This window comes from Pocillopora damicornis, chromosome 13, assembly GCF_964200805.1.
Source record: "Pocillopora damicornis chromosome 13, jaPocDami1.2, whole genome shotgun sequence".
In the NCBI taxonomy this organism is placed as follows: Eukaryota; Metazoa; Cnidaria; class Anthozoa; order Scleractinia; family Pocilloporidae; genus Pocillopora; species Pocillopora damicornis.
The window spans coordinates 14,041,003-14,054,312 of record NC_142682.1 but is presented as its reverse complement, the minus strand read 5'-3'; the positions used below and the strand labels follow the sequence as shown (position 1 = coordinate 14,054,312).

General features: G+C 40.0%; 2 protein-coding genes across 3 annotated transcripts in view; one reads left to right on the top strand and one right to left on the bottom strand.

Moving 5' to 3' along the window:
- Positions 1-2,018, bottom strand: part of LOC113685242 (uncharacterized) — a 23,090-nt gene extending 21,072 nt beyond the window's left edge. Inside the window, exons 1-3 of the mRNA XM_089191776.1 lie at positions 1,707-2,018; positions 1,519-1,610; positions 482-624 (exon numbers count right to left, since the gene is read on the bottom strand). Of these exons, the coding sequence (XP_089047902.1) occupies positions 482-624; positions 1,519-1,610; positions 1,707-1,729 (258 nt within the window). The 5' untranslated portion in view covers positions 1,730-2,018. The remainder of the gene's footprint in view (positions 1-481; positions 625-1,518; positions 1,611-1,706) is intronic.
- LOC113685237 (uncharacterized) lies at positions 1,881-13,310 on the top strand. 2 transcript variants are annotated; one of them, XM_027202722.2, is made up of 14 exons: positions 1,881-2,282; positions 2,448-2,506; positions 4,505-4,672; positions 5,136-5,321; positions 6,075-6,407; positions 6,896-7,030; positions 7,689-7,811; positions 8,376-8,501; positions 9,141-9,263; positions 9,710-9,896; positions 10,733-10,900; positions 11,239-11,439; positions 11,776-11,852; positions 11,974-13,310. In XM_027202722.2, the coding sequence occupies exons 1-14, from the start codon at positions 2,245-2,247 to the stop codon at positions 12,795-12,797; spliced, it is 2,748 nt and encodes a 915-aa protein (XP_027058523.2). In that variant the 5' UTR covers positions 1,881-2,244; the 3' UTR covers positions 12,798-13,310. The 2 variants fall into 2 exon arrangements, with proteins under 2 accessions (XP_027058523.2, XP_027058524.2); XM_027202723.2 differs by having other exon boundaries at positions 2,105-2,282; positions 5,139-5,321.

Here is a 13,310-nt window from a genome sequence, read left to right as displayed (position 1 = left end):
TTGATTCAGTGCAGAGACATGAGATGCTAACATTTAGTACCCATTTCCATAGATACTAAGGGATCCTGATAAGATTAAGATCTTGATAAGAAATCACCCGATACGACTAAGCGACCTATTTTGTTCAAATCGGTGTAATTTTGGCCACTGTTTTCGTCAATTCCATATGTGCAGATAAGTATAAGCGGAAACTACTATTATTCCTTCTTGAGTTTCTGGCTTCTGGGCAGGAAACTCAGCAGGGAAATAAAAGTTTGAGACCGTTTTGCAACATGAGTAAAAAAAAAAAAAGGTGAACTGCATTTAAAGTTGAGAACTGCCTTGGGCTGTTTCGATTTGGTCTCGTTCACTAGCGATAGTTTAGTGTTATTAATAATGGAAGAATTTGGTGTGTGACATGATGTAGCGGTTGCTGTTTCCACGCGCTATAAACAATTTGTAAAGCGGAGCGCCGCAGCATCATTTGAACGTCTCACTGTACCTCAAACTCCTCAAAATTCAGCGTTATGCTTGAACCGCTAACCACAATTTTCCATTGGCAATCGGTTCTCCGTGGGTAGTGGAAGGGGAAGTTGGGAGTTTGGATCTCTCCAGAGTCAGCTCTCAGAGTACCACCACAATGAACTTGTGGTGAAAGAAAAAAAAAAAAAAAAAAAAAAAAAAGGAAATGGAAGAGCATTTTAGTCTTAATAAAACAACCTGGGAAATAATGTTCGTAAAGCAACATAATTTATCTAATTTATCAGCATTAGAATACAAAGGTGTCAACCCGTGTTATTTTCTTAATTAAGTTAGTTCCTTTGGGGAGGGGGGGGGAGAGGATGTCATTCAAACTTGTTGCTCGGTCTTACAGCGACTTAAGACTCAGACAAAAATTTGGTAAACAATCACCTTGCTTTTCCATTTCTTGAAAGGGCGAAATGAACTACCTAAATGATGCGAACTGATGGGCGAATTTATAAAATAGTGACGCATCCTTGGTGCAGTTCAAGAGCTGGACGACGCTTTCGCGTCACGAATCACTCACCATGGGGTGAAGGGGGTAGTTTGTTTTCTGAACAATTCAGTGTCATCTGCATAACGTTGGAAAACCGAGTTAGGCTTTCCTTAGGTCTTGTGGCCTTAGGAGGTAGAAAACGTGTGCTGCTTGCGGACAGTCTTCCCTTTGAGTTCGAAGGGAACTCTGCCGAAGTGGTTTTTGACGTGACACCTTTCAGCATTTCCGCCATGGAATCGAAAATCCCGTTGCACTAATGCAAATTCCGCAATGAGTACAACTGAACATTAAAATCATTCGCCGTTTAGCTTAGATATATGACGAACAAGGATGGAAAGAAAATGAGCTTTAACCCATTTGCCATGACTAAGATTTATTTCGATTTTAGTTCTTGTTTCTCTAAACCCAGTGAATGAGAACTGGAACTAATTCCAAATATTTCTCTCTCACTTCACTGCTCCAATCACTCCGAGTAAGAAATAAATGTGTGATATCTCAGTAATTCGCAAACTCAGACTTACCTAGAGATCTCTTACGAAGGGGAAGGAAAATATCTGCCAGGCTGGAAGGGAGACGAAACGCTGCAGAAACCAAAATCAAATTCAAGAAAAACCTGCGAGTAACACAAACAAAAGATTACCTAAGCGAGTCAACAGCTACTAACGAATCAGTTAACGTTTGTGTAAAAAGATTTTCACTAGTGACTTACAAACAATATGGCGAAGCACCCATGTTTCTCCCTTCAAACTGCACACAAGGTAGATCTGATCCAACGAGTTAAGTGCTCGGCGCGTTGTTATTTTTGACGCAGTGATTAAAGGCGATGTAAGCTAATACCTCAATACCCAGCTTCAGTTACTTTTGGAACAGATCCATATGATCTGTCCTTATTCTTGCCGTGACTGTTGTTTGGCATTGCGCAGATTTCGCTGCATCCTTTCAATTTTAATCACAAGATTTACTGTCACGTCTCACATATCGATACGAGGGATCTTTTATATAGATTAAAAAATTAAACCATGCGGTAATTGGGATATCACAAGTTATTTTTACATGATTGGAAATCCTGTGGGAGTTTATTGATTAAGACTGTTTTGTTTCAAATATCATTTGACAGTGCGCCAAGGAATCTGACACCATTCTCCAAAAGCGTATTAGAGTCTCGATATTTCGAGTTTGATGATCGTTTTTCTCTAAACCTTTTCCCGCGTTCTTCTATAACCTTTTGTCTCCAAAAAGACCCAGATATGAGAGGTAATCAAGGGATTTACGTTTTCAGTTTTTGGTAAGGCATTTTTCCTGTAAGTTACGTGACACGTTCTCTATGATACGTGTAATGAAAACCATTACACAACATCTGCCAAAACTTCACGGTGTAAATGGTTATTCTTCGTAGTTGGACTGAGTTACAAGTCTAAAATTGTTTTTATTCTTCTATTCGATCTCACAGGCTTCATTTATCAATCGTGGTGTTCTGTTTGGGAAGACAAGGGCAAAGCTCTCGTCCGTGTAAGTGGTATCCGACAGTAGCGTAAGTTATGAGCGCTTGGATCATGTTCAAATCTGAACAAAAGTCATTCTGTTTATCTTTGAATAGAACCTTCTTCACTTATCAGTAGCAATGATAAAAACCGTCGATTTTCTCTTCAGACCGACGGATTAAAAAATTGGTGTGTTGAACTTTATCAAAAATTCAAACATTGCGTGTAAACTCCACAGGAAGCGTTGAAGACCAAACGGAAATATCTCATTCGAAATTCTGCCTATGGAGGGAATATTTCATTGATGTGGGAATTTCGCCTATCCATTTTTTTCATAATACATTGCATGGTGCTACTACTTTAGGTTTGTGCTTCACCTCCAAAACTACTTAAGGCGCATATCAATAATCCACGGCATAATCAAAAGAGGAAGTCGGTGGCGAATTCCGGTTTGTTTGCGTAATTGTTGGGCATTCCTATTTGTTGGCGTAATTTCCCTTGGGAAATCAAGCAATACGAACGCATCAGCACGGACGTGCTCGGTGATTGCAAGAAATTTCTTACGAAGGAAGGAAGACAATCATTACATGTTGTAACAGTTAAATTGAATGTAACGCCGCGATACGATCCAAGACCGTCAACACTTATTAGGCAGCATCTGAGAGATAGAGCACAGATGGGGAACCGTGATAAAGATATTTTTTGAATGATTTCATACCAGTATGCCGTGCGACATTAATATCGATACGCACAACTCTGTGCCAAGAAAAATTGCTACCCTTCTGTAACGAACGATATTGTAGAAACATTGTCTAGACCGCTCATGAGTCGTTAAGAACGGAGAACAGAGGAAGCTTTCGACGTGAAATTATTAGAATTGCTAATCACGCATGGAACTTTCAAGAAAACACCTAAAGAGAAAAAGACGGAAGTCCCAAAGTAGCACGAAATGTTATATTTACGAAGCTACGGCATAGTTCATCGTTTTGAAATCTTTGGTCAATCCGTTTCGATCGTCCCATCCTCAGTCATCCTTGTTATTGTCCTTTTTGTTGTTGTTGTAGTTTTAACCTTGCCTAACTAATATTGAGTAGATCTTCTTCGTGGCAAAATAAGTTTTTGACGTCGCGAATGAGTAAAATTATGGTTCAACCCTTTGACCCTGAAGAGTGACTAGCATGAAATTTCTGCCTATAGTATCATCCGGAACCACACATTAAGGTCATGAGAATAAAAGAAATTATCGCTAACTGAAGAAGCTCTTGATTGTTAAACAAATTCTCCTTGTCAGCACCTTAGGAAATGTATAGAGAACAGTGTGGAGAATATGCATACTGATGTTAGGGGGTAAAGGGTTAAGATATCTTGTTGAATTGTACTCTGTTCCGCGCACGGTTTGAATGTCGTCGGGCTGTCGTTTTTACAGCCGAGGGCGATGAAATTGGGATGAAACTTTTCTCGCCATTTGCCTCTCAAAGGAAAAGTGCCTAAGAAGGAGACTACGAGTGCAGATACATGCATCAGTTAAAGGAGTTGAGCGACTCCACTTAGCACTGAGGCATTTTCTGTTTTGAAGACAGTAAAATTAGGATTGCCGTGTTACTCAAATGCACATATACAACATGCACAGTACCCAGTGTTTTTAATGGCTTGCTTTTGATTTTTCCATCAAATTCATGCCTTGTATGCTTGACGGCGCCAGTTGAGTCTAGTCGTGGAGCTTGCTGAGAGGTCAAATTGAGCTGTGTTGAATTAGGGAACCTATTTGAAAAAATGGAACTACGGTCTTAATAGGAACGTGTTTGGATGAGTAATGTAAAAAAACGGATCTATCTCCCACAGCGAGCGTTCCCATAAAAGGTTTGCCCCAGATTTTGGAATTACTGATTGAAAATAAACCAAAAGTAATGACAATCCTTAAATTTGGGCTGGCGACACGATTTTCGATGTTTTCCCTGTCTGTATCTCGTAGCTTTTAAAGTTCGCAATTACACAGTTTATCACAAATTTATTGTTAAATTTCTAGCTTGCGGAAGAAACTACAATGGAAGAGAGGGGAAAATCAAGTCCCCAAATTACCCCAATTATTACAGTCCAAGAGCCAACTGCCTCTACAAGATCACAGTTCCCACTGGAATGAGGGTCAGAGCCAAATTTAACAATTTTAGCGTTGAACCAGCCGGAGGAAATCCTAGTAAGTGTGACCTATGTAAACTAGACCTTAGCTGTCTATGATTCTGCGTTAGTGTAAAGATGATCAGTAATAATTCAAGCTCACTTCAGCAATCATACATAAAGTAATTTTTCAGTACTGTTACTACCACTCAAACAAGCTTGATATTAGAGGAAAGTTTTTGTTTCCCTCTTTCATGTGGTTTTCTACGGTGGGAGAATGGGGTTAGGTTTGACTTAAGTTTGACCTAAGTTTGACCTAATCTATGGGAGCGCAACACATTGGGATACATGAAGAGACAAAGACTTTGTTAATCAAACTATTTAAAATCGCAACCCCATCGTCGATTTCCTCGGGAAGATTAAATTATATCACAACAATCTCATTTAAGCGCATTTACCATCCCTTCAATTGCCTATCTAATGTATTCATTGCACCAGGTAAAGTTGTATTGTGAAGTTACTGTTTTGTCTGTTTTGTGAAGCAGCAACGTGCTACGATTATGTTGAAGTCCACGATGGCCCGACCATCCATAACAGTTCCCTTGGGAAGTATTGTGGAAAGCTGCCACCTTTCAGCGTGTTTTCTACCACCAATGTTATGCTTGTTCGATTTGTTTCCGATCGTTCTGTGAATAACAAGGGGTTTCAACTTAATTTTCAAGCTAAACGTGAGTATAACAGTTAAATACATGTAACACGTATTTCAGACTGATCACGCTGATCGAAAAAATTTCGACCATACCATGCACTTGGTTAGTCAGTCAGTGTGTTAATGAATAAATAAGTCACTCAATCAGTCAGTGGGTCAATGAGTCAAACAGTCGGTGAGTGGATGAGTTATTGAGTCAGTAAGGCAGTAAGCCAGTCAGTCTGTCAGCCAGTCAGTTGGTCAACAAGTCAGTCAGTCTATGAGTCTGTGAGTCAGTCTGAGTGGGTCAAAGAGTGAGTCAGCCGCTCAGTAGAGTCTGTTAGTCAATCAGCCAGCCTGTTCGTCTATGTGTCTGTCCATTTTCCTGCAAGTATTTTTTTCTTTCTGTCTGTTTTTGTCTGTTTTGGTTCTATCAACTGACTTGATTATGTAAATTGGCCACCGTAGAGAGTCTCTTAGGCTGAGTCTGCGAGTATTAGCCTGGTTAAGTGCTAATGTGTGAAACGAGAGGTCTTATGGCTCTCTATGTTGGTCATCTTAAAAAATCAGCTCAGTTAATGACAAATAGAACCAAATTATTTTGTTAAAGCCCCCACCGACAAAGCACCACAATTTCTTTAAAAACCTACCCTGTTATTCATCTGCCTGTCTATGTTTCCAAATTTTGCGCTTTCTTCACCTACTGCATAAGGAAGTTTTGAGAGGTTCAAAACCATGGTGCGTGTGGAGCACTGAATTGTGTTACACTTAAACAAGTTTCTTCTCTTAATAGCATTGTCAAAAAGCCACCAACGGACACCACTTCCCGTCACCACAAATGCAAAGACACTTCCCTCCACCCCAGTCCCTACGATAACTACTGCCACACCTTGCTTACCCAATCAATTTCAGTGCAGCGACGGCAGTTGCATAAGAAAGGCATGGCGATGTGATGGCTCGTTTGACTGTTTGGATAATTCCGATGAAGAGAAGTGTCCATGTAAATCATTCCAGATGACCTGTGCTAATGGAGCGTGCGTTAATAAGCTTTGGATTTGCGATGGGGCAGACGATTGCGGGGATAAATCAGACGAACAGAACTGCAGCGCACCAACAGCCCCATCAGGTAAAGCATTGTGTAGTTTATGTCGTGATGTTTTTTCGTTTTTTTGCTGCTGTTTGTGTGTTCTTTTTTTTTTTTTTTTTTTTTTCATGCTTGATGTGTTGATACCAGTTGCGACGGCTGATACATAATTGCAATAACAAAAGAAAACACCTGCACTAGCAAAAAAAAAAACAACAACAAAAACAAACTGCATAGTGTGTGAAAACTGCATAGTAGGAAGGAAATTCTAGAATACTGTAAAACCTGAACCAGATTTCAAGAACAGAACGAGTGATAAAAGAAAAACACGAAAATGAACTTAACGGTAATCAAGGGATTGCAGCATAAAAAGAACTGATCAAAACCCACAAACAAGACATATTAAATAACGATCAGTCCTGTCCTTCTGCCGTTACTGTACGTAGGCATAATTCTCCCCTGTTACTTTCAATGATATTCTCATGCATAAAATTTCAGATCGATTGAAAAAGTATGCGATTAAATTTCAGCATCCCTGAATTGTTCTCTAAACAATGGCGGTTGTGAACAGAAGTGCGAAGAGATTTACGTGGGTCAAAGGAAGAGTATATCCTGTAGTTGTAGGCGTGGATTTAGCCTGCTTTCAGACCAAAAAAACTGTGTTGGTAAGATTATGTCCTATTCTTGAAGGAACGGTTTGGACTGAAGTCATGTCCACTCTACATGTTGCCATGTATCTGTTCAGTAAGATCGCAGATGACGTCAAAATGTGGAAAGAAAATAAAAGTGGCACACGAGGCGCAGCCTCACTGATGTTCTTATCACATTATTACGTCTTCTGTGGTCTATTACTGTACAGACCCACGCCAACGCGGAATCAGATCCATTTGATATATTTGATGAAAACGCAAAATGTTGTTTATGGTGAAGTCAACTAAATGTTTGTCCCCTCAGAGTTCATAAGAAAGACTCAATAAAAAAACGCGAATTACTCAGCTTGTCAGATAGCTGAATATAACATCGGTGTAGGTTAGAGAACATGGAGAATGTTTGTCGCAGTTCATTTGCAAACAACTGCGAATTAATCAACAAAAGTAAAAAACCGCCATCTTTAATTAGCGAATTCCTCACAGCTTTTCTCGAAAATGATTTAGCTCACCTTCCGACACCAACATATAGCAACAACGACGCAATATGATATGGTTTTCTCAATCTATCAGAGATTAGTAGGAGTTTGACATATCGTATTAAGCTTATTGTTTCACTGTAGATTTCTCTCAAATACAGGTTAATAACTGACTATATTGTTCTTGCCTTCAAAAGACATCGACGAATGCCGGGTCAATAATGGAGGCTGCCGCCATTTATGTATGAATTACCGAGGAGGTCATACGTGTGCTTGCACCAAAGGTTACTTTCTTGATCGCGACAAGAAAAATTGTAGAGGTAAGAAATAAATTTATTCATTAAGTAATAAACCTGTTTATTCTTGTTATCATGACTTTCCCGCCTTAAGTTTGCTAAAACAAAATGGTATATTGCCCCAGAAAAAATCAGCATTTTGTTCTATAATTTTTGTGTAAGTGAAACATGTGCATCTTGGAGAAGATAAACATGAACTTAAGCAAACAAACGTCACTCCCTTTTTATTTATGAAAATACAACAAAAGGTTATGGCATCATATTTTTTTAAGAATCAACAACAGGAGAAGAAGAAATATAAAACCACCACCACAACAATACAATACCTAAGCACCAGGAAAATCCAATAACATTGTGACAATCCGCTTTACAGAAATGCAAGAAACGCCTTTAATCACGTGGAAACTGGCCCTGGTTAAGAGATTAATCGGACCTCCCAGGCTTGATGGAAAGATAAAAAAGAAAACCAGAATTAAAAAACATAAAAACAAAAGATTAAGAGCTAAAGCTTTATTGCACCTCTCAAGCTTTTAATGAAAAAAAAACATAGTAGCCATTTTCACTTCCAATCTTCTTTTCTTTTCTCAGGCATAAATGAATGCTCTAATGGCAATGGAGGATGTAATCATGACTGTATAAACACCGCTGGAAGCTTTCATTGTAGATGTTATCCCGGATTCGAATTCAAGACCAGCGATAAGAAGATCTGCCAAGGTAGGATTTGCATATTCATGTCTCATTTCCGAGCCTTTCGATCTTAGTCAAACGTTATCGTTGATAGGAAGGAAACAAAAACATCGCGAATCTTAGTGTCCTAAGTTGAATAAAAAAAAACAAAAAACGAATCGTGGAGGAGGGTCTTAAAGTCGTGAAATGTTGCATAAACCTCTTTTTTTAAATGGAGAGCCTTTTGCAATTATGTAAATGCTCTTTCTGGTGTCGGCAACATCTATAATTACCAAAAAATTTTCAAGCAAGAGTGAGGCCAAGAAGGCCTATTTTTAGGCACATAAATGGAATGATAATTATGCCTTCTATTATGAAAGAGGTGTATGATGTAAGATCACTTGTTGAACCAGAGAGGGATAAAGAGTAAAAAAAAGAGTTGCTGTGTCTGAGATTGTAGTCGCAAACACTCAGTGTCGCCTCAAGTCAATGCTGGATGCGATGTGAGGAGGCTGTATTCAAAGGCTAGGTTGACTACGATGAAATATAAATATACTTGTGGTAGCCTTAGCGACACTGTACAGTAACACTGTGACAAAAAGCTAAATGTGGATCCTGCGAGTTATCTACTCTTGGATCTATGATACTATCGTTTATTTTTGCTTTTGTTTTTTCCTTATTTACCAGATATTAATGAATGTGATGGCAATAATGGAGGCTGTAGTCATGACTGCGTCAACCAAGCTGGAAGCTTCTACTGTCAGTGCCCACCCGGATACAAGCTTTTGAATGATTCCAAGACCTGTGTGGGTAAGAAGTACCTTCATCCGGAATGTTCGAGGATCTAACTTTGTTTGTCTATTGATCACGTTCCCCCCTTTTAACAACGTATTTGCTCTTGTTTGATCTTGCCAAACGTTTTTTTTAATTATAATTTTTGTTTGAATACGAGGAGCTTCTCCCATGAAGCTCGATTATTTAACAGATACAGGCCCTATATGGTTTCAAAGCACAACTCAGACTTGAGCAGTGAGTTTTTCTCTAGAATGTACGAAAGAAAATTTCTTCCACAGTCCAGTCACTAGTAATCGTTGATTATCATCTCCAGCTATTATCTGTTAGTGCTCTTCCGGCATCTGAAGTCAATCCAAGTCTTCATTTGCTTTTCTCTCGTTGATAAATTAGATTCTCGCCAAGGCAACGGTTTTCTTTTCTTATTTTTTTTTTCCATCTTGTATTTTTCTCTTTTACTGCAGATGTGAATGAATGTGAAATAAGTAACGGTGGATGTGAGCATGATTGTCAGAACACTCTTGGCAGCTTTTTTTGTTCATGCCGTGATGGTTATATCGAGGATTTCGTGTATCCCTCCAAGTGTATGGATATTGATGAGTGTGCTATGGGAGCGCCAGCCTGTTTTGTTTGTCACAATACACCTGGAAGGTAATGTTTCTGCAATTGGTGAAAGTGACCAGCGATTACTGAACCAAATAATTTCTTTCCGTATTGTAGTTTATATATTAATTTTTGATATTTAGATAGGCTGGTCCAGATCAGCTTCAAAGCTGGTTTGAATGGAGGCCTGTATGAACAAAGACAAATCCAGACCACAACACGTGTTGCTACATTTCGGGGCCTACGGTTTATCGTCTTTAACGGAGATGCAGATTTCATAGCAGAGGCAGCACCTTCTCCTAGGTTATTTTAAGACCCTTATGTTTGTCCGATCTGGGGCGCTAGACCTCGGCCTCCCGCACGGCCGTCCGGCGCTCCACAACATGAGCTAACCAAGCGCAATTAGTTAGACCTTTCTTAGTCGATTCCTTTCATTTACATCCTCGGAGTGTGGGCTCTCGAGCAGGTTTGAATCGAATTTCAGAGTTCCAACTCAAACCTACGCCGATTCGTCGTTTACTTCCTCTGTTACTTTAATTTGGAGATGATTGTGTACTATTATTATCCAACTGCACAAAGTAGAGTACAAATAACGCGCGAATAGAGCACAAATATCCTGCGATATTGCACGGATATTTGCACAGTTGGTTATTCTGTACTGTAAAAAAAACCTGTTTAACCAGTCGGCTGTGCGCGCTACGGTTATCTATCCGCTTTGCTTTTCTAGCACAACTCGTCAAAATACTCGGTTATAATGCACACCAAAACGTCTAAGATATATGTATTTCACCACAGCGACTGCCTTTCTGTCGTAAACAAATATTTGAACATGAGGTTTAGGAAACGTTTTTAATCGTGTTGGTTCTCTTCTTTGTTGTATTTAGTTACGAATGTACATGTGATCCTGGCTTCGTAACAAACGCCAACAAAACACGATGCGAAGACATCGATGAATGCGCCTCAAATAATGGCAGCTGTGGAGAGCACCCATGCGTCAATAGTTATGGAAGCTACTCATGCCAATGTAACTCTGGATATCAATTTAATCCTACGTAAGTTTATCTACCAATAATACTGTACTTAAATTTCAAGACGTAGTAACGATTTATTCGTCACATTTGAAGAATGGCTGCGTCATTGCCCTTTGTTGTTGCCTAAGAAACGTTACTCTCCCCACACCTTTCTTCACCAAGGAGTGTTAAAAAACACCCTTAAACTGTCGACGAATTGTTGACAGGTTGGTCTGCGATGAGACCAGTGACTCCTCATTCGTTAAGGGGACGGAGAAGGGGGGGGGAGTGATAAGAGTAACAATACTTATGATCATTTCATTCTGTGGAGGCTCCGACAGTGAATGCATTACTTTGCACATAAATTGTGACTATTACAGAACCAAAAGCTGTGAAGACATCAACGAGTGCGCGAGTAATAGGGGTGGCTGCGAGCAAATCTGTAAGAACAGTCCGGGTTCGTACCGATGCGCCTGCAGAGATGGTTACAAGCTGAGGCAGAAGACCAGGTGTTTGGACATTGACGAGTGCGCAGAAGGTGCTCACCAATGCCAACACAACTGCACTAATGGCGACGGAAGGTATTCTTTGTTTCCTCTTTTCGTCTAAAATCTCATCGCGTCCCGTTATGTGTCCAAGTCTGCGATGTAAACTGAGCCTACTTAGTTTGTATTAGGAAAAAAAATAGGAATTCCTTCAGAACATGCCTTTTAAGGATGGGAAACCGTAGCATTAGATCGATACAAAACTAAAACAGTGATTCACGGATAGTTGCAATGTAGTGATATTCATATCCGCCTTAAGTTATAGTTTCTAACTGTTTTTTCCTCCTGTTCTTCGTTTTCCTTTTTCTTTGCTTTAGATTCCTTTTTTTTTTTTTAACATTTTAACCATTTTAATTCAATCACTCTTTATAGCTATACTTGCTCCTGTAAGAAGGGATACTTTCTTTCCAATAATGGCCACTCCTGCAGTAGAAAGAGGAATCCACAAGGTAAGAGGGAAAGATTGTTTTTCACAAAATCCCTGCAAAATCAAGTATAACCTCAATTGCAGAGGTACATTGTAGGCGTCGGGCAACATTAGAAATTATCTATACCTGTCTTCTTTTAAAGAGTGCGGCGTTGCACCCCTTGTTGGCAGTTCATTGCCTGGTAGATGGCACTCAGAGGACCAGGCAACTTGGCCTTGGGCAGCTCTGCTCCACTTCAGCGTCTTTGGTGACATCGAAGGCTGTATGGCTACTCTCATAGATAAAGAATGGCTGATCACCTCAGCTCATTGCCTGTACCTAGGACATAAAGTTATTCCTACAAAGTTTGTTAAGGTGGAACTTGGGGCGTTCTCCCGTGGTTCTTCGAGTCATGATCCGGTTATGCACGATGTGTCACACATCGTCATCCACAAAGACTTTAACGCAGATCGAAAGGTACTCGCTGGAAACATCGCTCTGGTGCGCTTGACAAAACCGATTAATGTTACCGATGAGATAAGGCCCATCTGCATACCGACCAGGATGGAAGTGGAAAAACTCCTGAAACCTGGAGCCTCAAGCGATGGTGTGGTAATCGGTTGGGGTAAGACTCCTGAGCACCGAGTCCGCAGCACACTTCACCAGGCAGCAGTCATGGTTTCGCACAGATCACGATGCGAGCGATGGGCCAACAACATTGCTTTCGATGAAAACACCATGATCTGTGCAGGTTTTAAGGAGGACGAGAAGACCGCTTGTGTCGGTGATAGCGGGTCCCCACTCATGTTCTCTGTTACTACCCGTGATCAGAGTTCAACGAAATGGGTGCTGGGTGGTGTGATGAGCTGGGGGCTTGATGTGCTTCCAAAAGGCTGCCACAAGGATTATCGCTACACAGCATACACAAGCGTGGAACGCAATTTAAAGTGGATCAAGTTCAGGGGGAATCGTGGGAATACGAAATGAACGATAATCCATTTACCATAATGTCAAATAATCACATAGCATATGTTTTGTTTCCGCTGAGTAACATTAGTAAGCCGCTTAAGCTAAGATTTAAATTGAACACCTGTCACGGAAATGAAGCCAGAAATGAGGATATTGCAGGTGTGAACTACCTTCCCGTGTGAACGAAGGGTAAGGCTAGGTCTCTTTGAACAGTATCTGTTAATCTTTGGTGTACAAACAGCCTACTTGGAGTCGCAGCCTTTGCAGTTTGTCGCACTTATTTTGTTTTGTATATTGTTAAACTTACATAGGGCCATAACTTTACTTCTGATTATCGTTCTCTGAAAAGTGAAAATCAATAGAGGAAATTATCTTTGGATTTTCTTGTTTGGCCTTTTTGGTTTTTTTTAATGGCTGGGTATTACAGACTAAAAAGTAACATTAAGGAGAACAAACGAAAAACCGTCAGCAAGGCGTTTTTGTTAGAGTAGCCTTCTTAAAATGTTAATTAAAGCTTAAGTCAGTCTTGAA